The sequence below is a fragment of the Chelonia mydas genome, chromosome 7 (assembly GCF_015237465.2).
Source record: "Chelonia mydas isolate rCheMyd1 chromosome 7, rCheMyd1.pri.v2, whole genome shotgun sequence".
NCBI classification, from domain to species: Eukaryota; Metazoa; Chordata; order Testudines; family Cheloniidae; genus Chelonia; species Chelonia mydas.
The window spans coordinates 2217955-2244243 of NC_057853.1; the positions used below are offsets into that span (position 1 = coordinate 2217955).

Consider the following 26289-nt stretch of genomic DNA (forward strand, 5'->3'; position numbering starts at 1 on the left):
TGAGAAGAGTAGATTCCACATTGGGCCACTTTCAGTTCTCTTTAGATTCTTTGCCATGAGAAGATGGCATCAAATTGCAATTAGAATTTTAATAATCTAGGACTGTTTAAAACCTCTCTGTTTAATGCACCTTAAAATCATCAGGAAGTAGAACAGTGACTTGCAGTCTCCCAGCTAACATTTCCTTGGATTGTTTAAAGAAGAAAGCCTTCATCAACTGTTAAATCTCTAAGCTAGAGGTAATCGGGGAACTGCTGGAGTACAGCTAATGTACATGTTTTTCATCCTCACCGGAAGCCACCCTGGGGAAGGACATCTCCTTTTTTCAAGCAGAAGCAGCCACTGATAATTAAGCAAGAAGTTATCTTCCAATCAACATGATAAAACAACTCCACATAGAGTTTTGCCAGAAAAGTTTTAAAAAGGCATTCTAAACCAAAGAGGAGACCTTTCCCACACAACAGTGTTCATGAAGCTGGCACTCTATAAAATGTACATAGGTACATTTACCTGATGTCATCTATTGTCCAAGAAGACTAGATGTGTATGACCTAAACACGCTTCAGTTTTCATGAAATCACATAATTTCTCAAAATGATTAATTCAAAGATTATGGTCAAGGAGCTTTTGTTTTTACAATATGAACAGTAATGACTGAGATAGCATAATATCATCTGTAACACACCATCTTCCTCAGCTGTATCTTGAGGCTTTGATTTCAAAGTGAAGATCTTTCTCAGTTTACAGTTAGCCGAGATGATAATTCCATCCAAAGACTGGAAAACAGCTCCTTTGAATATTTCACTGGTGAATGCTACCAAGTCAATGCACAAATTGCACCACTAGAATAGAGAAACAAAATATTTTTAGTGCAATCCTTACATAAACTATTGCAGTGTAGTAAAAATGATAGAACCTTACTAATTTAGGGCTGGCAGGGACCTCGAGAGGTTATCTAGCCCAAAACCTGTGCTGAGGTGCTATAGTATACCTAGACGACAACTTGCATGTTTGTCTAATCTATTCTTAAAAACCTCCAGTGACAGGGATTCCACAACCAGAAACCTATTCCAGTGCTTAACTATCCTTACAGTTAGAAAGGGTTTTTTTAATATCTTAAATCTCCCTTCCTGCAGATTAAGCCCATTACTAATTGTCCTACCTTCATAGAGAACAATTGATCATGATCCTCTTAACAACCTTTGACATATTTGAAGACTGTCTAGTTCTCTGCTAACTAAACTTGCAGTACGGGTTTGGACTCACTGACAGTTTTCCTTTATGCATAATATTTCACTATTTTAAAAATAATCTGTTACCATTGCGGTAGTTACACATGCAACAGTCATTTATATATACAAACTAGTAATTGCATATATAAAATTGGTGACTTCATGCTCAAATGAGCACAATTATCCAGGGTATCCTCACAAAGATATTTTTGCAGACACAACTGGAGAAGCAAATTATGAGAAGCATTTGTTAACTGCAAGTGTTTGGATACAAAGTTTGGCTACTTTCAATACTTTAAAGGTTGTTTAATTTCACTGTAGCTTTTTAACTACTTTTATAGACTGTGCTTAAAAACTTTGGTAACTTCTTATATCAAGATTTCTCCCCATGAATTGCAACAGGTGCTGTCCCCTCACATCCTCCAAAACAACGGTACACGGCGACTAGTGGTCTGTCTGCATTAGGAAACTGTACTATATTTAAACAATTTTTTAAAACTATTTAGTTAGCTAACACGGTGACACCCACGACTTTAACAACAAGTTACGTTCCGCATCATGTCAGATAGTTATGACACAATACTGAACTTGTCCTGTTCTTGTCTACATTCTGCAAAGTCAAGGTCAGCATTATGTTAGCTAACTGGATGGTTAAAACCAGTGTTAAATAGTGTTTAACTACAATGCAATTTCTTAGTACAAACAAGACCTTGGTGATTTTTTTTTTTTTTTTTTTAACCGAGTGGAAGAATAGACAGCCAAAAATTGTATTATGGCACTAGTCTCTTATATTACTCCAATAGCTCCTGCACTTTTGTCAGTTTCAATTTCATTCGAAGAGAACTTAACATCTGTGCATAAAGTTGATTTTTGTACAATATAGACAAGTAGTTGAACATACATCATGTTGAACATAATGAAAATCAGTATTTCCCTAGAAAAATAGAATTTAAAAAGGTCCTATATATATATAAATAAAAAAAACCCCAGTATCTACATGCCAAATGTAAAACATATGGGGGGGGGGGGGAATTCAGTGCACAAATTAAATTTAATCCCAAGTAGTTTTAAAAGAAAACTGCATCCATTATTTTTCTGCTCCTGAATCTGAAAGTTCAAAAAGGTAAGAAATATATATTAGGAATAAACTGTGCAAGTTAATGAAAACACAATTTTTAATTATAATTGACATTTCTAAGTCTACTACTGGAGCAGTCGCCTTGCTGAAGAACTGCAATAATTTGTAAAAATGGCACTACAGGATGCCTATGTATGAGAATGTAAGGCACATTACATCTGGTTTCAACACAAAAGAAGAAGTGTTTGGAAATAGCACTGAATTACACATGACAAAAATACAATGCCTAATGGATAGAGCTGTGCAGGGTTCAGAACTGGGACTCAGGAGACCTGGCTTCTATTCCCAGCTCTGCCACTGGCCAACTGGCTTTACCTTGGGCAAGTCACTTCACTGTGTCTTAGTTTGCCCATCTTTAAAATGGTGATAAATGATACTTACTCCTTTGCAATGTGTTTTGAGATTGACAGATGAAAAGTACGATATAAGAGCTAGATGTTAAGGGACTAAAAGTTCAATAAAAATATTGGGGTTTACATTTGAACACAGTAGATACCACTATTAATTACCAGCATCTATATACATTTTTTTTAAAAAAAGTCATGCAACCTTGGCCGTGGAGAAAATCAACCTTTTATTACTAAAAACAAACATGCCCCTCTTTAAATATCTGCTACAATTAACAGGCAGCTAATCATCAGATTTTTAAAAAAATGGTTAAGTACTCACGATGCTCACAGAGTTCAGACCTATTCTTGAACAAGCAAATTCTTGGCTGTTCAGAGGTTAAGGTTATTAAAACATTTTGTCATTGTATTTGATCAGAATATTGAGTCAGATCTCTGATGAAAGATTTATTATCTGAATGAAACCCTGTAATTGAAGTTCATATTCTGATTGAATTTAATTTACTGTACATTAATGCATACTTTAGTCTTGACACATTAGTGTTAGCCTCACACCAAGACCAACTAATTGAAATGGTATTGAAGAAAAATAATTTATTTCAATGGATCTTGAATTAATGACTACTTCAGTGGTATGGCCTGGTGCATATTCTGTTTTTAAAAACAGCTCTTGCCAGAAAGTAGAAAACTAAGGGAAGTTAGAAGTAGAAATTAACATAACTGTCTTCAACTAAATGATAATAAAATAACCCCTTAATTTTAGAGTTCTCTATGAAATATTTTTTCTTATGTCTTATATCCTGTAGCTACATGTGTAGAATTCTATGTAAAAATAAGTGAGATTTCAAAGTAGGCGCTAATACTTAGTCAGAGTTCCACTAAAGGTGATAAAGTTAGCTTCAGGTGAGGGTGAGAGAGAAAAGGAGGGCTGCCAATGAAACAGAATCAGTAAGGAAAACCATGTTTCAGCAATGTTGAGGAGATGTAGGGTGACCAGATAGCAAGTGCGAAAAATTGGGACAGGGGGTGGCAGGTAATAGGAGTCCATATAAAAAAGCCCCAAATATCCAGACTGTGCCTATAAATTGGGACATCTGGTCACCTTAAGGAGATGGAGCTTGTAAGAGATCAATAGGTCATGAATGGCAGAGAGCTTGGAAACGGAGCAGGAATTCCAAATGTATTGGAAGGGAAGGACAGCAGGTGGGAGGACAAACAGCAGCAACAGACAGCACTTAGAGAAAACAGAGCCTAAAGGACAAGAAGGGAGTCCAGGGTAGTAAGGAGACGAGGTGGTTGTGGGTTTATATGCAGAGAAGGTCATGAATAGGACTAATAGCCAGTAGCTAGGAGAAGACAGACAGAGAGAGGGGATGAAGAAATCTGTGAGAAGAGAGAAAGCACCAAAAAAGAAATGGATTGTGGGAGAATAGGAAGAGGCAAAGTTTTTACAACAGATATAGGGCACCAATTAAAACAGATCCACAGCCTCCTCAGATTTTGATTATCACTCAGATCTTCATAGTGGTAAGGGAGACAGAACTCAGATTCTTCTCTTCCACACTATAAGCAGTTCTGATATCAAGTAGAGAACAGTTATACATAAAAATATCTACACATATGCAATATCTGGTGCATATGCGAGCGTATCTGTTCAGTTAGACAAAGCTCTCTTTCAAGTGTCTTGAATCAACAGGATTTTATGAGGTCTGTAAAGCGAGAGAGAGAGCGCGCGCGCTTTACAGACCTGATAAAATAAAATATATATATTAAGTCTTCTGATACAAACAGAAATATTCTGTTCAACAGTACTTTAGGTAACATATCCAAGATACCTACTATTTTGCGTTTGATCATAAAAAGAGGAAGTTTTGCATGCAGAGGGGTTATAGACAACTCCTTATGGACCGTTGATAAATACAATCTTCTTTTAATGTTTCCTAAATCAGTTACCCTGTAAAGAGAAAAAGGTGGGGGGGGGAAGGGAATGAGAAGAAATGGATCTTGGTCAATTCAATAACCTCTATCTTTGGGCAACCACAGAAAACTTTTATTCATATGCAGAACCTTTATATCAGGGATAGCAAATGGGGAATTTAAGAATTCTCTCTTTTACAAGATAAGTAATGGGATTTTTCTCAAATTCAAACTTAGTGGCTACAAACCTGCATATATAAAATCACTTTACATGCTAATTTTATTTCAGAGCTCTACACTCTTCGCTGGATTTCCACAGCCCTTCAGCCTATGAAAGAATTCAATTTGTATGAACTCAGAAGCCACTAGCCTCTAATAATGATGCTTATTTTGGTCCCTTAAGCTTGTGTTATCTTGGGACACACTGTCACCTACTAAATAGGAAAACATTATGGGCTTTCTTTTCCTAAAAATGCACCTGTCATTTTATATAGGCTCTTTGTTGGCTTAAAGATAGACAAAACATTGTCAGTTTCACTTCCTCAGCACATATCTCTAAACTTGAATTATAATAAATAAGTTTATTGCTCACTATTCAGGTCATCTCCCAGTGACACCAAGGAGACTGAATTTGAACATCTGTAATAGGTTTAGACCACAGCCATGATCAAAGATTAGGTTTGCTTAAAATTGATAAAGAGGCTCATTTTTATGTTCTGCTTCCTTCAGGTCTCAGGTGTAACAGAACAGGCTTAATATATCCTACCTGTCCCACACTGTTATACTGAGAACTGTTGTTACCTTAAAGGCTATATTTTATACCTGGAAATCAGGATTAATTCATTTGATATTTTAAAACACCTTTATTTCTATCAGACTGATAATTTTCTAAAATTTACAGCCCCCCTCAGAAGATGACGATTCATTCTTTCCGTCAACTTTCAATCAATGTTTAGAGTTTGATTTTTTTTTCTTTTTAAACCTACTTAGTAAATGTGAAATCTAAATGCAGTGTTACAGTTTCAAATTGTAAGAAACTGTCCCTCACATGCGTCAGGTCTTTCCCTTCTGTTCTGCAAAATTTAGGCTTTGATTTTACAAAAAAAAAAAAAAAAAAAAGACTACAGTTTCTAGCTCTTTGTTAGTGGTGAAGACAACCTTCCCAAGGTAAACTAAAACCTATCAACTCCCTCAGAACTGCGAGAGCCTTCAGCCATCTGAACCTCAGCCTGTTCTTCAGACCTTGGCAGTGGAATAAGATAAATCTGTATAGTGACTCTGAACATAACGTTAGGAATGCTGGGCAACTTTTGAAAAATTTCCCTAGTGTAGATAGAACTGCCTTCTCCTCAGGTTAGACCATCTCTCGGGTTCAGTGAAGAGAAGGCCTAATAGTGTGATGGCAAACCCCATCTCTCACCATGCCGTGATGGTAGCAGTTATAATAGTGCTACTGGGGTTGATACGGATGCTGAAGCCTCACTGCAACATTGAGAATGTTAGTAAGTAGTCCCCACTAAAGAAATATCCAAAAGGTGTGACATCCTTGTCCAAACAAAACAAGTTTCAATGATTCATATATAGATAATTCTCTCTCTTAAAATAGTTCTGGTCTAAGAACATGAGAACAGCCATACCAGGCCAGACCAATGGTCCATCTACCCCAGTATACTGTCTTTCTACAGTGGCAAATGCCAGGTGCTTCAGAGGGAATGAACAGAAGGATCATTGAGCGATCCATCCCCTGTCGTCCACTCCCAGCTTCTGACGGAGAGGCTAGGAACTCTCAGAATATGGTGTTGCATCCCTGACCATCCTGGCTAATAGCCACTGATGGACCTATCCTCCATGAACTTATCTAGTTCTTATTTGAACCTTCTTATAGTTTGGGCCTTCATGGCATCCACTGGCAACAAGTTCCACAGGTTGACTGTGTGTTGCATGAAGATGTTTGTTCTAAGCCTACTGCATATTAATTTCATTGGGTGACCTCTAGTTCTTGTGTTATATGAAGGAGTAAACAACATTTCTTTATTCACTTTCTCCACACCAGTCAAAATTTTATAGACCTCTATCATATCCTCTTAGTTATTTCTTTCCCAAGCTGAAAAGTCCCAGTGTTTTTAATCTCTCCTGATATGGAAGCTGTTCCATACACCTAATCGTATTTGTTCACCTTCTCTCTTCCTAGAATAGTTTTGTAACCTCACCAGAAGCTTTGAAAACCCCTAATTGTAAGTTTTTAGTTTGGGGGGAAAAAAAACAAATAAACCTCAGTTCACATCCTTTCACTTTGTTCTGTGCTTTCAACAATAAGTTTTACATAATATGTTTACACATTGAAATGACTTTACTGTCACCCACTTTAGGTAATTTAAACTTTCAACCAAAATGGATTCAACACAACCCATCCCTTAAATATGTGAATCTCAGAGGGGTTCTGCTGGCAGCTGCAGACAGAAGTGGGTACAAGAAGGAACGGCTTCAGAGCACCCATTAGCTCCTTTCCTTGTTCCCTAGTATTAGTGGCAGCTTACTACAAGGACAATGGAATTTTTGGCAAATTTCCACAAATTGCTGTTCCTCTGCTTTTCCTTGAGCGCCCTCTGCTTTTTCTCCAGCCTTCTATCACAAGCACCCACAGGGAAACCAAACAGAGGGAAGCAACAGTTCAACAGCTGCTCCCTCTGCAGCAGCCCCCACAGAACCCCATCCATCACAGAGAAAGGAGCTACACTTATGGGTTGGGGAAGCAGAATTCACACCCTTGCTGTTCTTGTTGTTTGGCTGGAGGTACTTTTATGTAAGCCTAGCTTCCATTGGCTTACATAAGATCAGGTTGTTGGTGTCTACAGTCGAGCAACTAATAGGAGAGGCCACTAGTTGTAATGACTGCATTACTTAAACCAGTGGTCCCCAAACTGTGGGATGCCCCCCCTTGGGGGGGGCACATGGCAGGGCTTGGGCCAGCCCCCACAGTGGGCAGGAGGGACCATCACCGAGCTCCACCGCAGCTCTGTGCCGCCCCCAGCCCAGCTCTGTGCCCCAGCTGCAGCTCACTCCGCCTCCTGCTCCATTCCCAGCTCAGCTATGCCCTCATACCTCTCCACCCCCTGGCCAGCCGTGCCTCTAGCCCCAGCTCCTCCTTCAGCCCAAGCTCCTCCGCTGAGCAGACTGTCCATAGAATCTCAGGGTTGGAGGGGATCTCAGGAGGTCATCTAGTCCAATCCCCTGCTCAAAGCAGGACCAATCCCCAGCTAAATCGTCAAGCCTGACCTTAAAAACTTCTAAGGAAGGAGAGTCCACCACCTCTCTAGGTAACCCATTCCAGTGCTTCACCAGCCTCCTAGTGAAATAGTGTTTCCTAATATCCAACCTAAACCTCCCCCACTGCAACTTGAGACCATTACTCCTTGTTCTGTCATCTGCTACCACTGAGAACAGTCTAGAGCCATCCTCTTTGGAACCCCCTTTCAGGTAGTTGAAAGCAGCTATCAAATCCCGCCTCATTCTTCTCTTCTGCAGACTAAATAAGCCCATTCCCCTCAGCCTCTCCTCATAAGTCATGTGCTCCAGCCCCCTAATCATTTTTGTTGCCCTCTGCTGGATGCTTTCCAATTTTTCCATATCCTTCTTGTAGTGTGGGGCCCAAAACTGGACACAGTACTCCAGATGAGGCCTCACCAATGCTGAATAGAGGGGAATGATCACGTCCCTCGATCTGCTGGCAATGCTCCTACTTATTCAGCCCACAATGCCGTTAGCTTTCTTGGCAACAAGGCCACACTGTTGACTCATATCCAGCTTCTTGTCCACTGTAACCCCTAGGTCCTTTTCTGCAGAACTGCTGCCTAGCCATTCAGTCCCTAGTCTGTAGCAGTGCATGGGATTCTTCCATCCTAAGTGCAGGACTCTGCACTTGTCCTTGTTGAACCTCAGATTTCTTTTGGCCCAATCCTCTAATTTGTCTAGGTCCCTCTGTATCCTATCCCTACCCTCCAGCATATCTACCACTCCTCCCAGTTTAGTGTCATCTGTAAACTTGCTGAGGGTGCAATCCCCGCCATCCTCCAGATCATTAATGATGCTGAGTGTGCAATCCATGCCATCTGCTGAGGGTGCATTCCACACCAGTAATGGGGGGAAGGGGAGCATGGACCGATTCCATTATTGGTAAGGGAGGGGCACAACAGGAAAAGCTTGGGCACCACTGACTTGAACAGAGCCCAATCTTACTTACTTAGTTAACTTCACAATTCCCAATGGAGAGTACTGCTCCCTGTGAAGCCAATGGCAAACATTGTGAGTAAGACTGGATCAAAGTGAGAGCCTATGAGTAAGTTACTCACACCTTTCCAAATAAGTGGCAACAAAAACGTAATAGTACCCCACATCTTTAAAGATTTGTTTGCAACATATGTTTAAAAGTAATAATTTATCCTGTTTTATTCATTTTTGTCTTTTCCCTTCTGAAATATGTTACTGTAGCAATAAAGAAGCCATTGGCATGGGTGCAACTCCGTGATATCCAAATGTGCAGTGCAAAGCACAGTCATTTAGATAATGATGACCATCTTATACCATTAGCTGTAAAATGCAAGAGTTAAATGTGATGGTTTCCATGATCATATTTGTGGTATAAACAGGAATCCACTGAGATGTGATTATAATTACACCAGAAGATTATTTGTTCTTTCTTGATCTAAATTGTAAATCAACTCATACATATTTATACTCTGTTCAGGGACTACATTTGAACAGTCAGAGGTAGACTTGGAGAAACAGGCATTGCTTAATATGCTGTCAAAGTAATTTATTTTGGAAAACAAACAGAATTGTTAAAGATTTAGTATAGCTTTTTATACTTTTATTACAGTACTTCTTGCGGGCTATAACTAAACTGAGAGGTCTGAACAGTTAACACATCCATCAAGAAGCTCTTATTTGGGAGAATGCAGATACTGAGCGATTAGAATTTAGGAATCTTATTTGCAAAATTATTTGTATGGTACGTGCTGTGAAACTCAGCCTTTATTTTTGCTATCAAAAACAAAACCTATGTTAAGCCTATGAACACAAGAAACATCTGCATTATGCTCCTTGTACTCATGAAAAAAGCCATATAAGAGTTAATGTGTTTTTATTGTGTCTGTGCTTGAGTATTCATATTTAAGGGTCATACATGTGATAGAAAAGTAATGAGACCACGCTGAGGGGAAAAAAAAAATGAAGTAGTCAACAAGAAAAAAAATCAACCTCATTTATAATATTCCTGTGATCAGCAGGTGCATAACTCTCCCAGCTATGGTCATTAACGACATTCATTTCACACTTAACATCTACATTTGCAAACCATTTGAAAGTAAAATTACTTTTCAATTCAATTTTCAATTCTATTTTATATCTTCAACTTTGAGTGACTATTTTCCTCACAATGGCAACTATAGCGAGAATGTGAGTAAATGGTGGGCGACTACCCACGAGTCTAGACAAACTCATCTACTCAGATTACCTATTCACTTTGCTACTGTATAGACAATAATTTACAGCCATTTGTTAATGTTCACTTCAAGGCTTAAATGAACTTGGAAAAAAGCTGATGTTAGGCTGCTGAAGGGATGTTTCATTTATTAGACTTACTTGTTCTAAATATGAAGCTGTTTCCTCTCTTTTTAAATGACTCAACATAGAAACTTAACAGGTAGTGAAAGCAAATCTTCTTTCACTAATGTGAAAAAGGAACTCCCATATAAATCACCGTTCATTTAGAACTTTGAAACTTTTGTTCTGAAATCCGATAGAGAGCCAGCTAGTAAAACTTTACAATTATTGGTATGAGGATACAAACGTTTAGTTTTAATATTTTAACAGCACTTTACCCAGAGATGAGCTCATCACCTATAGATCATAACGTGCTTTATAAAAAGGTAGGTTAGTAGCATCATCCCCATTTTACAGAAACCGAGGAACAGAAAGGTGAAGTGACCTGCTAAAGTCACAGCCTCCCTCATTCAGCAATAGTTTATATTTACTTAGTGCCTTATTTTATGCACTGTGTATAACCTGATGTCCCAACAAGCTGTATAATACATTAACTGGCTGTTTGAAGACCTAAAATCCGAAGCAATTTGGTTCCATCCCTATCATAGATGTAGTTGTGTTGACAATCCATCAGAATCCTAAAACTAAAATACTCAAGATAGCTGATAAGTGACTGATCTAGTGAACTCCAGTTACAAATAGGCACCTTGTTCTTTACATCATGAGATCTCCCCTCCATGGATCTCATACCTATTCTTGAGAGAATAAAAAAATTAGTATCCATAAAAAAACAGCATCAGTGGAAAGTCTCAGAAAGAGACTCAAATCCCACAAAGCGGAGCGTCTAGAAGGAGTTGACACATAGAAGACCTTTGAGAATACACGCAACTATGAAATCAAAAAGAGGGGGCATTCATGAACCCTCCCTATAAGCCTTTTTAATCCATTTCATCAATTTAAGGTAGGACCTGAAAGCATGACCCTGATACAGTTACTAAACAGGAGTAATTTTCTGTAAGGGTGTTGTTATCACTATTCTCACAACTTTCTATATTGTAAAGCCTTTTGATGAATAACTCCAAACACTTAATTCCTTTTACTAGTTGGTTTCCTTTTTAGTGCCCCACCTTTACTGCCTTGAGAACAGAGCCCCCTGATTACCTGAAGGCAAATTCTACTACCTGTGCTGAGCCATACTATGTACGTTTAGAGTAAGGGTTATTTATGCAGGAGGAGAGTGGGGAAAGAGAGTGTACTTGCTTACATGCAATAATTCTTCACTGAACATATGAGTTGTAATTGAATCACATTTTGAGTACATGCTGATAGCACGAACCAAGGCTGTAACTCTCCAAGCTATACTGTTTGGAAAGTGTATGGGGACTTTGAAGAGCTGGTCTCGGGAAGAGGCTATGGCAGGATGATTATGGAGGGCATAAAACATACAAAGGGAGTGGGTGCATTACTGAGACCTTGGGGAGGCTGCCAGAGGCAAAGGAACCAAGTGGAGAATGGGGCTGAGCAGATTTAAAAAAAAAAAAAATTAAAATTAAAAAAAAAAAAGGTGGCCCTGTGAAACTATCAATGCAGCTTTACCGCAGATACTCTGACAGTTTTCATAATCACTGAATTTGGAGAGAAAATGTTCTATTAATTCATTAACATTAATTACTATATTAAAAAAGACAGTTTTAGGAATCTGTTAAATGTAAAAGTCACAGGAAAGGTTTCTGTTAAAACAGGTTTATGGTCAAATGATTAATATTTTTAAAACTTGAGAATATAATGTAGACAGCTATACAGTTCTGACAGCATTTTACTAGCTTATCTCCCATTTGAATGATAAGCAGATTTTAAAGAGATCTAATCTAACTTTCTGAAGGAACATTACTATGTAGTTTCATTTTCTGCAACTGGAAGCATATATTTTTAGTACTATAAAAATATGTTGTGTTAGTCCTCTGCTTTGTATTTTTTAAGTAAAACAAATATCCCCAAAAGTCCTGCAGCATGTTTTAAACATATAAATAATCAGGCGATCAAATACATCTGTGATGGTGGCCATATGAATGCCCATATAGAGATACAAACAATGGATCTTTGGTGAAACATAATGGAGAATACACATTTGGTTTTGGTTTGGCAGATACTAACCACTGGCACAGGACTTGAGACCACAAGGTTATGGTCGATGCTACAAACCTATTAATATAAAATGAAAATACTGAGATCAACAGTAATGTGGGTTTGGTGTTTCTGGGAAAACTAACTCCTTCAGATTCATCTCTCTCATTTCAGTTTATTAAATGAGAGTTTAAAAAGGATTTGTGCATGTGTTGCTTTGGTATACTGGGAATCTACTAGTCTTAGCATCTTGAGCAACATGGTAGCAGCTCTGCCTATATACCACATAAAGCAATGGGAAAGATTTCCACAGCTTTTGGAAGCTACTGGAAACAAGAGTGTATAATTTTGTAAAAGATTGAAGATATACATAATATGCAGAGCTAGGTTTTGCCAAACAATCATATCTAACATCTCAAAGCATATTAGTATTATGTACATCATCTTGTTCACAGAACCAATGGAGTATTGATCACTTTTCTAAGTTCACCTGCTTTAAAAAAAAAACGAAGTCCTCTTTACAATCAATTTCAAATTAAACATCTTTGACCAAAGTAGTCATATCTGTGACCAGACTCATGTCTTTTGTGTGTGTTAAAGAGTTTACAATAAGGTTAAAAGGCAGCTGATATGAATGAATGACTTATCTACTGAAAATTTCCAGTAATAATCTTGCAATATATTTGCTTTTGCTAACCCCACTCCCCAGGGCAGACTGCAGTGTATCAGCCACTCATCACAGGCAAAGGGGTTTGGACCTGATGCCTCTGTCTACCCGTGGGCTGCCTCCTTGCAACCACAGTGCCTAATAGGCCCTAATCTAGGCCTCGCACCCGGGGGGTTTCCAGGCTAGAGCTCCCCTGGCCTTTCCCCCTCAGCCCTGCTCCACTCTAGGTATTCCCTCAGGTCGCTGCAGCCAGGCCCTTCCCTCTCTGAACACAGAGAGAGACTCTAGCTAAGCTGCAGCCCAGCAGCCCCTTTATAGGTCCAGCTGCGGCCTGATTGGGGCATGGCCCAGCTGTGGCCATTTCCCCAATCTGCCTAGCTTCTCTTGCCCTCAGCCCTGGCTCTCTCCCAGGACTGGCTTTTAAGCTCCACAGGGCAGGAGTGGGTAACCACCCCACTACAATATATTGTGTGTGTGTGTGTGTATATATATTTTTTTATATATATATATATATATATATATATATATATATATATATATATATATATATATATATATATATATATATATATAGCTCAGCTCAATGCCTCCTTTCTTGGGTTTCAAATATTTCCAAATTCAATTTTATGGCACAGTGATTTGCTTTTTTGAAGCCTGGCTATCTATGTCAGATAATCTAGGAAAATGTAATTCCACAAAATAGCTTTTACTTTATTCAGTACAGACAAGATGCAGTAATGAGTATAAATGTGTGCAATGTCCAGCACATGCATCTCTTCCAAAACCTAGATTGGTTATGCCTAAAAATGTGGCTATTTATGATTCTAATTAATTTTGTTGGTTCTTCTCTTTCATTTATTGGCTGCTATCTCTTCCATTTTGTTCTCCTCTCCGTAAAATTATCTTTTCACAAGACAATCTGTCCCTTCAAGTTTAAAGACAAAGAAAAGGTTAAATTCATACCTGTGATATAATACTTCTGTAAGTACAGTGATAATTCTTCCACATAAGTTGTGTTTCAGTTCTAATTGCTGAGAGTTTTTCTATTATGAATTGCTAACCGACTTGTCCTTTAAACAGCCATACTATGTTGTTGTTTTTTTTTTACTAATACTGCATCTTCAAGTTTCAGATTCAGCACATTGATTTTAAAAAACAGCATTCAATTGTCCTTCCATGTTACATTAAACTGAACCACCAACACAGGTTACATAATAAATAATATTTTTTTCCTGTGGAGAGTCCATGTTAAAGGATAATTTCGTTTGTGGTATTATCAGAACATAATCTGACAAAAGGATATTATGAGTCATACCAAGCAAACTAAAGAAGTCCATTATAAAGAATTACCTCTATAGCCCATTGAAATGAACAGCATACATCTTATCAAAGGAGAAGCAAAACATTTAATATTTCAACTCAAAAGTGCTTTGGGATATACTTCATCAAAGATGAAATTCTATCGGTTACAATGTAAAGATCTCTAGGGTGGTTTTGAGACTATTAGATAGGAATATGACAACACACAGAGATCATGGCCTTGATCCTTGGGTTGGGCTGAGCTGTGCCTGGCAGAAGACCTGGGGAGATGGGGGAGCGAGGGAGGCTGGAAAAGTGGCTGCTTACTACCTTTATCACCCCATAAAGTCTACTCTAATTTAGGCTGGCTTTAAATGGCTCCAAGCGGGTGTTGTGCTAGCTGTGAACTGCCAGAGTGCAGTGCACTCTGGCCAAAACACCCCAACTATAACCCAAACGCTGTAAGAGCATCCATGGAGGATCAGTAACCTGGAGGGGGAAGCACTCTTCCTCCAAAGCTCCTTATTCCAAAGCTGACATGGAGCTTCTCTTAGTGCTAAACTGAACTCCGTGACTTTCACTGCATCATAGCAGTGACCACAAAGAAAGTTAGTGCACTGTAGATTCACACACTGGCTTGCCATACACTAACTCGGTGTACAGACAAGCACTCAGGGTTGGTCTTTCATATATTAACCTATATTATATCCCCCCCAACAACAGAATTTATTATTGGTTGTGACATTTATTTTAGAAGAGTTGTAAGTTTTACACATGATTCTAACCTTAGATTTCTCCTAATCTGTGTCTTGGCATATACTACCTTATCTATAAGGTGCAAGAGAAAACACTCTCCTATACAATGTGAAAATATAATAGCATGTACAGATATTTAAAAGAAAAGAGACCCGTTATACCTTTGGTGTTCAAAAATAACTGGATTTTTTCAAGTTCTCTAGCAATAAAAATCAATCATTTAAAAATAAAGCTGTTGATACTGGAATATTGTTCATGTATTTTTTTTTATTGAACAAAAGGAACAAAGAAATAGGAGCAGTTTTGGGCATATTTGGGCATAAATATTTAGTCAGGGCTTTTAAAATATGTTTTCAACATGTGAACAAGGCAATGATCACACACATTTTGGGAGTACTTGAAAACTCAGGATATATAAAGTGCTTTACAATTATGTATCTAAACAACCAACAACCTCGCTTATTACATCTAGCCTTGTCTCTATGGGTATGAGAGTCACATTTTCTGTTTAATATTTTCAGCATGATGGCACTCAGTCGCAAAGATTACTGTGAGACCAAATGAGAAACACCTGAGCGGGCCGGGGGCATGGACCGCTATTTAAGCATGCAATTACAATTTTCACCCATTGCAAAATATGATGACTTGTCTAATTACATGTCAAAATTAAGTTTATGCATTTCCAAATTATAATTTGCTCTGTTTTCTTTAAAAGCACTTTTGGGGATGCTTTTCCCCCCTCCTACATACCAAACTAATGAGAAACAGATATGATCGTAATTTTTTGCAAATTGTTTTGGGGCTAAAACGATATATACATTTGAGAACAATCAGAAATAAAGGGCATTTTAACCTTGCCAGTAGGGTAGACAGTAACTACAAACATCCATTCCCAGGATCTCTACCTTCTATAGGATTGTGGCAGCCAGGAATCTTTACTTTACCATTCACACTCTGTCCCCTTCGCTGTCCAGCACCCCCAACTCCAACTTCTTCACAACACTCCCATGCAAAACATGCTTCTGTCAAACCTGTCTCTCTCTTTGTTGATGATGCTATAGACACCAACAACTGTAACAGTCTATCTGAGCTCCAGCACTAATGAATACAAATTATGCTTTCTAATAGACCGCCAGTATCACGGACACATCAGATCAGGCAGCATTCTCAGATAGGGCCACATGACAGCAGAACATAAGAATGGCCATACTGGTCAGACCAATGGTCCATCTAGCTCAGTATCCTGTCTTCCAACAGCGGCCAACACCAGATATTTCCAAGGGAATGAACAGAACAGGGCAACAGGGTGGATTTGATTTAAATTAAATTGATTTAAATCACGAGTCAGGAAGACTTGATTTAATCATGGTTTTCTACATAAAAGTGCATTCTTGTTGGTTGTTATAACCTTAATACATATTCTTCACAACTCAGAGATAGATGTAGGTTTCATTTTTAGAAGGTACACACTACACATTTTTAAACAGTGATTTATTTTGAAAACTTTTCAGATTAGTTTTACAGCTATATCAGAAAATGAGTGAGTGATTGGTTATTTTATTTACCAAAGGTAATTGAAGCAGATATTTATGAAGTAATTGGGAGGTGAACTATCTCCATTATTCAACAGGTTAATCATTAATGTTTGGAGGATTTTCTTGCCATGCTGTATTAAGAGGAGAACATCACCAGACAGATATTTAAATTGTTTTATTTAACTAAAAACAACAACGTTAAATATTCTGGATTTTTTTCTCCAATAGCAAACATATAATATTTTAACAAAACAAGCAAATGTCCCTCACTTCTCACATTTATCTCCAGACTTCTTCTCCTTGTGCAGATCTATTCTGCCCCCCAACAATCTTCTATTCATTGAACTTTTTGAAACTTTGCACTTTTACAGAGAGGCAAGGGACTGACTGTGTGTACACAAATTTGCAGAGGGAAAATAGAGTTGAAGTCTGTTATTTCTCACCTCTATATATTAATTTATTTATTTTAAAACATTTTTGCTAATAACAAGCATGTTAACTCTGGAGACACATATCCACAGTTTGCAAACTGCAAAACTAAGCATCTCAGATAGTATCTTCTAGCCTGAGCACTAAGTCCCATTGGGTAGACAGAAAGATTAACCTAAATAATCTATGCAGAAGCCCGAGGAACCCCATAAGATTGGGTCCGTAATACATGAACTATTGGAACTCATTTACAAAACTTTTCTTAAACATTACATGAATATATTGTCTCATACTATAGAATTAGAATTTATAATCCCTTTTCCATTATGAGACATATTTGAGCTATAATGTATCTTAATTAAAACTATCTTTAGATAGGTTTTTTCCTCAAAAAGCATTTTATCAAAAAAATCTGATTTAAATTAAAAAAAAATCATTGATTTTTATCCATCCTGCAGAGCAATCAGCAAATGATCCATCCCCTGTTGTCCAGTCCCAGCATCTGCAAGTCAGAGACTTAGGGACACTCAGAGCATGGAGTTGTGTCCCTGACCATCTTGGCTAATAGCCATTGATAGATCTATCCTTCATGAACTTATCTAGTTCTTTTTTTTAACCCTGTTACAGTGTTGGCCTTCACAACACCCCTTGGCAATGAGTTCTACAGGTTGACTGTGCATTGTGTGAAGAAGTTCTTCCTTTTGTCTATAAATAACACTTCCTTATTCACTTTCTTCACACCTTTCATGATTTTATAGACCTGATTCCTATCCCCCCTCAGTCTTCTCTTTCCAAGATGAACAGACCCAGGGTTTTTAATCTCTCCTTGTAGGGATGCTGTTACATACCCCTAATCATTTTTGTTGCCTTCTCTGTACCTTTTCCATTTCTAAAATATCTTTTTGGAGATGGGGTGACCAGAACTGCACGCTGTATTCAAGGTGTGGACGTAATGTGGATTTATATAGTGGCATTATGATCCTTACTGTCTTAATACCTATTTCTTAGGTATTAAGTATACCTATTTTTGCTAAGTTTTTTTCCCCTTTAAATAAAGTGAGAGAACTGGACTGCGACAGATATCTTGAGATGAAATGGGTTCCGCAACCTAATGTCTTAGTAAGCAAGAGGACCATCACTTGTCAACCTGAGACACAACAGTGGGACCCAGTGAAGGAGTGTACTACTCCTTAAGGGTCAGCCAGAAGCTCACAGCCTGAGATAATCAAGGAGACTCCCTGCTCCACCTTGAACAGTCCTTTTTAAACAGCAAGAGGAAATTGAGTGGAGAAGAGAGACTAGAAATGGTCTAGCTGACAAACGGGGTGAACTCTCTCCAGCATGTTAGCCTGACCAGGCACAGACTATTTTTGAACTTTTAGATACAAAATCCAAAAGCTTCATTTAACAAACAATAGGAAAACAAACTTCTCAAAACTAGACCCCATCTCCCTCACTAAAGCCACCCCTGCACACCCTCACAGAAGAAGCTATAATTCCCTGAACACTGGGCAGGATTAAACTGAAAAAACAGGGACTGTCCCTGCCACACTGAGAGGACTGCAAGGAAGGCACTGCCAATTTGAAGCCAATCCACCACTTCATTAGCTGCCAAGGTAAAGAATGAATGGCCAGAAGGATATGATTATGGCTACTCATTGCAGCAAATAAGCACTCTGTGGCATTACGCATGTGATGCAAATGGTGGAAAGCCTTGATAGGAAGGAAATAGGATACGAAAGCCTTGTGGTCATGAAGGTATATGCTAGTGTTAAGAGATCACAGAATATTTAAGGGGTAGCCTATGCAAAATGCACAACTGAGTGAAATGCTATACTTTGTCCGAAACATGGCTTTAATTAGAAAGGGAGTGGTCAGAAAAGACTATGAGATTCTTAACCTAATTCACTAGACCTGTGAACAAATCCCCTGAACAAGAAGATTGGCAAGCCACCTTATACATATACTCTTTATGTAGCATTTTCCCAGTGTGGGCTACAAGGTCACTCAGATACATCCAGCTGGCAATATCATTTGTGCATTCTTCCCAGTCCCACTGGGCAAGATGTATAGTTGCATACTGATGATGCTCTGCTTCATGTTTGTAAGTAGTCTTGCAGAGAGATCTTCTGTACACACTGGACAACACAGGCCCCATTTCAGAGATACTACACACACTACCAATCCCTTCATTGATGACGCAAATTGCCTAGTGCCACTAACTGACATCTATCTTCAGTGTCTGCAGTGTTGTGGGTCCAATATAAGATATTGCCTCGCCCACCTTGTCTATCTATCTGCAGATTCAGGCACAACTAACAATATCTCTTAATCCACTGAATCAAAAGCAAACGAATGGTCCTACATGACTAGCCAATCCTGATCTAAAACCAGCAGAAATCATTCATGATTCTGACCTTTGTGGTCTCAACTCCAAAAAGAAAGGCCAGAACCTACATAGTATGTCATTAGTATCCAAGAACACCAGAAGCTGAATATTACTGGCCTTCCCAAAAGACAAGGCTTGAGACTGGGCAATAATGGGCAAGCAATACCACATCAAGAGTTTATCTGCAAGTATAATTATCATAGAATCATAGGACTGGAAGGGACCACGGGAGGTCATCTAGTCCAGGGCCCTGCACCCATGGCAGGACTACATATTATCTAGATCCTCCCTGACAGGTGTTTGTCTCACCTGCTCTTAAAAATCTCCAATGATGGAGATTCCACCACCTCCCTATGCAATTTATTCCAGTGCTTAACCACCCTGACAGTTAGGAAGATTTTCCTAATGTCCAACCTAAACCACCCTTGCTGCAATTTCAGCCCATTGCTTCTTGTCCTATCCTCAGAGGTTAAGAACAACAATTTTTCTCCCTCCTTCATGTTACAACCTTTTATGTACTTGAAAACTGTTATGTCCCCTCTCCGTTTTCTCTTTTCCAGACTAAACAAACTCAATTTTTTCAATCTTCCCTCAATTGTCATGTTTTCTAGACCTTTAATCATTTTTGTTGCTCTTCTCTGGACTTTCTCCAATTTGTCCACTTATACCCTTCCTCTGACTACAGGCTAAAACCTCTATTCTGCTCTTACCCTGAAAAATGGGTTGTACCAATATTCAGGAAAGGTACTAGTGGGGAGAACAGCTCCCTTCCTAGGTTACACTGGCTACGGAGCCACTACAGGGAGGCTGCTTCAGACTGATGGCTAAAGTAGCTCTGTGCATCCTTTAGTACCTCCACCATAGGATGGATATCCACACCATGGAAGATCTTCTTTCCCCTTTTTCTCATAAGAACATAAGAATGGCCATACTGGGTCAGACCAAAGGTCCATCAAGCCCAGTATCCTGTCTTCCAACAGTAGCCAATACCAGGTGACCCAGAGGGAGTGAACCTAACAGGTAATGATCAAGTGATCTCTCTCCTGCCATCCATCTCCACCCTCTGACAAACAGAGGCTAGGGACACCATTCCTTGCCCCTCCTGGCTAATAGCCATTAATGGACGTAACCTCCGTTAATTTATCCAGTTCTCTTTTAAACCCTGTTATAGTCCTAGCCTTCACAACCTCCTCAGGCAAGGAGTTCCACAGGTTGACTGTGCGCTGAGTGAAGAAGAACTTCCTTTTATTTGTTTTAAACCTGCTACCCATTAATTTCATTTGGTGGCCCCTAGTTCTTATATTATGGGAACAAGTAAATAACTTTTCTTTATTCACTTTCTCCACACCACTCATGATTTTATAGACCTCTATCATATCCCCCCTTAGTTTCCTCTTTTCCAAACTGAAAAGTCCTAGCCTCTTTAATCTCTCCTCATATGGGACCCGTTCCAAACCCCTCATCATTTTAGTTGCCCTTTTCTAATGCCAGTATATCTTTTTTGAGATGAGGGGACCACATCAGTATGCAGTATTCAAGATGTGGGCGTACCATGGATTTATATAAGGGCAATAAGATATTCTCCGTCTTATTCTCTCTCCCTTTTTAAATGACTCCTAACATCCTGTTTGCTTTTTTGACTGCCGCTGCACACTGCGTGGACGTCTTCAGACGTATCCAAGATCTTTCTCCTGATTAGCTGAAGCTAATTAGCCCCCATCATATTGTATGTATAGTTAGGGTTATTTTTTCCAATGTGCATTACTTTACATTTATCCACATTAAATTTCATTTGCCATCTTGTTGCCCAATCACTTAGTTTTGTGAGATTTTTTTGAAGTTCTTCACAGTCTGCTTTGGACTTAACTATCTTGAGCAGTTTAGTATCATCTGCAAACCCTGCAACCTCAAACCTCTGTTTACCCCAGGTCATTTATGAGTAAGTTGAATAGGACTGGTCCTAGGACTGACCCTTGAGGAACACCACTAGTTACCCCTCTCCATTCTGAAAATTTACCATTTATTCCTACCCTGTGTTCCCTGTCTTTTAACCAGTTCTCAATCCATGAAAGGATCTTCCCTCTTATCCCATGTCAACTTAATTTACGTAAGAGCCTTTGGTGAAAGACCTTGTCAAAGGCTTTCTGGAAATCTAAGTACACTATGTCCACTGGATCCCCCTTATCCACGTTTGTTGACCCCATCAGAGAACTCTAATAGATGAGAAAGACATGATCTCCCTTTACAGAAACCATGCTGACTTTTGCACAACAATTTATGTTCTTCTTTGTGTCTGACAATTTTATTCTTTACTATTGTTTCAACTAATTTGCCCGGTACTGATGTTAGACTTACCGGTATGTAATTGCCAGGATCACCTCTAGAGCCCTTTAAATACTGGTGTTACATTAGCTATCTTCCAGTCATTCTCATGTTCTTCAGACACAAAATTGTTCTTCACACAAATTACACAGAGACAATATAGGAAAAAAGCTTTTGCAACCAGCCACAATGAGTCAAGTTTAAGTTAGGCTTCTGCAGTCTCCTTCTCGCTACACATGTGTGTCATGGAAAGTCTACTGACATTTCCATTCAACTCCCAGAGCAAATGGTCACAAACCCTCAACTCTTTGCTGACCTTTTCCCCTCATCTGCAGGTGAACCAAGCCCCATTCCTCCCTGGCAGAGTTACTCCACAGTCCCTATAAGAAGGGCAGTGGTGTCAGTTTCTAGTTCAGGGATCTAGTTATTTCCCCACCAATCACTGGAAGGGTTTTTTTCTATACCACTTATGCTATTCTATATAGGTTCTTATATCATGATCATCACCGTAGTATCTCAGTACTCGGACACATGTACCCATTTTCCTCAGGACAGCTAGCTGAAATTTCAGAAGCAGCATCTCCTATCATGAATACATTTAGGAAAAAAATGAAACTTCATATGAAATTATCCTTTGAAATGTCAGGCTTCTGGGATAACCGAAATCTGTAACATTTTCTTTAAAATGGTAATAGTGTATACAGTAAAAGCGTTGTTATCCAGCCCTGGACCAACCAGAAAGCTCTATAAATCAGCATTTCTAATCTTCATAGATAGTCCGGTTGATAGTTCGGTTGGCGCGGGGCCAGCGGCTCCCTACCTGGCTCCGTGTGGCTCCCTGGAAGCAGCGACATGTCCCTGCTGGTCCTAGGTGGAGGAACGGCCACGAGGGGTTTGGAGAGTGGGAGGGACTGCGGGGCTGGGGCATGGGAGGGGGTGCGGGCTCTGGGAGGGAGTTCGGGGTAGGGGGTTGGGGCACAGGAGGGGGCTCGAGATGCCAGATCCAGGGGCACTCACCTCAGGCAGATCCCCACAAGCAGCAACCTATCCCTTCTGTTCCTAGGTGGAGGCGTGGCTAGGTGGCTCTGCACGCTGCCTCCGCCCCCAGGTTCTGCCCCTGCCCATAGGTTCTGCCCCCGCCCATAAGTTCTGCCCCCACAGCTCCCATTGGCTGCAGTCCCCTTCAAACTTTATCTCTGATGATTTTATGTTTTCTTCCAGGCCATTCATAAAAATGTTAAACAACACAGGACCAAGAACTGATCCTTGTGGGACTACACTGGAAACAACCTGCTTGCTGATGATTCCCCGTTTACAAGTACAGTTAGCCAGTTAATTTTATATCTTATAGAAGTCTTACAGAAGTGTAAGTATGCGTGTGTCTGACCACAACCGTGCCAGTGACAAATCTTATGGTAAGAACATTTTCTCAGTCTTTGCCCTTTTGACCAAGACATGGTGAGGTATTCATCTTTCACTACCTTTTCTTAAAAGACTAATTTTTAATACCTCTGGATTGATTTAGGTGCATGAAGTAATATCTTTTATTGGATCAACTTCTGTTGGTGAGAGAGAGAGAGAGAGAGAAGCTTTTGAGGTACACAGAGCTCTACTTCACCCTTTCGCATTCTACGTTCTTAGCAAGATAGGTTGGTGTTTGATCCATTTATTGATACTTAAAGAAATCATCATAATAGCTGGCGATGACGACTCCCCACTTCTCGGCCATCTGGCTCGGCAGGCATGATCAGTTTCCCAATGTTTCAGAATGCTTATTCAGCACCAATGTCCTCATTACCTTCCTTCCTCTCTATTTGGAATGTCTTTTTCTAAACACTAAGTAGTTGCTTTGCCTCACTTTCAGCAGACAATAAAATTCTCTCCATAGGTGGTAAATCTTATTTGAGATAGTAATACATTATGTTGACAGTCATGAATCCCTCTAATATATCATCTTAACATAAAAGACTGCAAATTTTATAGGATATTCCACAAGATGTGACATGGGCAAGAGGAGGTCCATTTTCTGCTACTGTACTCTATTCTGCCATGATCTTTAGAAAAATGGGGAGATCTGCTCATGCATGTCCCCAGAGGAAGGATTTTGTCCTTAGTCTGTGCCACAGATCTGCAGATACAATTTGGCATCAGTGGCAGCTTTTGATCGAAAAGATGTTAGGAATCAGAGGACCAAGTAAAAATATCTTTCATACAAGATAGGAGATTCTTCTGAGTCAGGCTCAAGTTTAAAACAGATTAAGTAGATTTTAGTTTTCAGCATTACACGTTCCTTAATGTTAGCCAGTCTAATATCCAAAATGTGAAAAAAATTACTTGTTACAAAAGGCACAAGGTGTTGACATTTTGCTATTTAAATTTACATTTGGCAGAGTAGACGTAAGTGTGTATCTGAGAAATTATTTCCAGCCTTGATGTGACAGTCTAGAGCTTTTAGTAGGTCATTTTCCCCACATTTGTTTTGTATCATAAGCTTTTAACAGACTGCACTGAAAATGAAAACTGGAAGACAAAGCCTATTTGCACCTATTACCTAGTGGTTAATTAGGAAGAAAAGGCAACTTAGGTTTACAAATGATAATATTAAACAAAACTATCATGCCTCTATTTTTGTTAAGTCTATAATGGAGAAAAATAAAATATGTTTGATAATAATCAGTCCACCAATTCAAACAGCATGGATTAGAATAGGATACAATACTTATGATGTAGTACATACTTTCTGGTGGTAGTCAATTTGCCTAGCAACTTTCATTCACAATGTTGTAAAGTATATGTGAGAGAAGTTTTAAAGCATTTTATTATCAACTTTCTTGAACTGTCCCCTTATGATGGCTACTTCACAGTTGTGTTCTCACTAATATTCTTAAACCGAGGACACTCTACAGGGAAGGGAGCAAAGCTGATGTCTTTCTCATAGGTACAACAAAGGAAACACTGGTGGGAAGGGCAAATGTAAGCATGCAGGTAGGGACCTTTCTAGTCTGTGGAGCAGATACAACACCTGGAATAATGACCTAAACCTTATATTTTCTACCCAGAAAAGGGTCTGCATCTACCAATACTGGGGAAGTGCAGATCCAATATAGGAAAAACCCTCTTATGAATTTGGAAATACGAAGAAATAAAACTCCAGGCCCTGTTCCTTGAAATAAAGGCAAGGTCATTCTCTCTGGAACTCAAGCTAGGAGAAATCCCGGGGTGAAACCTCAAGAGAGCATCTAATGTTCTTCCCTACTCTTAAATTAAAAAAAACAAAACTAAACTAAAACCCAAAACCATTGCAGTAAGACTCCTAAAGGAGGAAAAGACCAAGAAGATCACAAAAGAGTATGGTCAGTAGAACTACAGATGGGAAAAGGGAGAGTTTCTGGTTGGGCGAGTCCCATCTATGTCTACAGTTTCTTCTATTGGAGAAGTGAGAACTCCTAGCTCTGAAGAAGCCTCCTGAAAGAAGAAACAAAAGAAGAGCAGGAAACAGGAAAGACGATAGAGATACCCCTCTGTATAAAACCTAGGTGATTTTCATAGTTACAGAAGAGAGAACAGATAGTGTTTCTCAGTGACTTATGTCTTAAAACAGCTTATTTGCTTGGAGTGGCAGGAAGGGACATTTGGACTTAAAGCCTCAGTTTGGGTTCCAGTACCCAAGTCACAAATCCAGACTTTGGTGGCAGTGCTGAGAGCCCTAGCTGCCAGCCATATGCTTTCAAAAACTGCATTGTATTAAAGAAGTATGTTCTACAGATTCCAAAAATAAACTTAATAACTTGCTTTCAGGCCACTGCCATGGACACCTGAGGGGATAGTTTCTCCAAAGTCCTCTGAATGGCCCTTGAAACAAATTTAAATAGTACAGCCACTTAAGGCTAAAACAGCCCAGTATAATTCTGCAAGTTAGTTCAGACTGTATATCTCAGTTATATCTGGTATGGAAGTCATTGTGTCTGTTGATAGAGTAATTTTGGAACTGTGTGCTTGACAGAAGACTCCACATGGCAAGCTATGAGAAATGTGTCTGAATCCTCTGAAAAGTTGAGGCCCTGCCTCACAATTGTGGGAAAAAACAAAGACTTGTCCATTGAGACCTTTCAATAATGTTCAAATAATGTTCAATAATGGCCAAAAAGTGAGATACCAAGTGCCTTTTCAGAGCAGCTCTGTTAAATGCTTATCCACTGGACTTTGGAGGACTTTCTGTGTCCAGTGAAGTTAGGGCTCAGCCAATCATTTATTATTCAAATAAAGCAGAAGGCCTCAATTCCATATTTGTATAATTTTGTATCTGTTTTACCCCACTCATACTCCCTCTTGGATACCTTCTAAAAACTGGACAAGGACTCAAATTAAGGACAGAAGAAAAGGAAGCATGCAGAGTACACTAAGCACCTCTTGCAGATAAATGAAGCCTGAGGGAACATAGACTGATTAATATATCCAGGAATCTACTCCAAATGCTTCTGCATTTGGAGAGGACATGAGAGCAAGATAAATCCGGCAGGAAAACCCCCTGGCTTAAAGAAGTCTTAGACCAGGAGGACTTAAGAAATAAATAAATTACTGCTGAGAAGCAGC

At 39.2% G+C, this 26289-nt stretch overlaps 1 protein-coding gene across 34 annotated transcripts in view; it reads right to left on the bottom strand.

The window, feature by feature from the left end:
* CFAP20DC (CFAP20 domain containing) overlaps window positions 1–26289 on the bottom strand; it is a 167205-nt gene that overhangs the window by 112375 nt on the left and 28541 nt on the right. For 18 of the 34 annotated variants that reach the window (XM_043550764.1, XM_043550775.1, XM_037903810.2 and 15 more), the window contains 3 exons: window positions 8875–8913; window positions 4557–4671; window positions 686–842 (listed from right to left, as the gene is read on the bottom strand). In XM_043550764.1, the coding sequence (XP_043406699.1) occupies window positions 686–842; window positions 4557–4671; window positions 8875–8913 (311 nt within the window). The remainder of the gene's footprint in view (window positions 1–685; window positions 843–4556; window positions 4672–8874; window positions 8914–26289) is intronic. The other 16 variants (XM_043550760.1, XM_043550761.1, XM_043550762.1 and 13 more) reach the window with 1 other exon arrangement.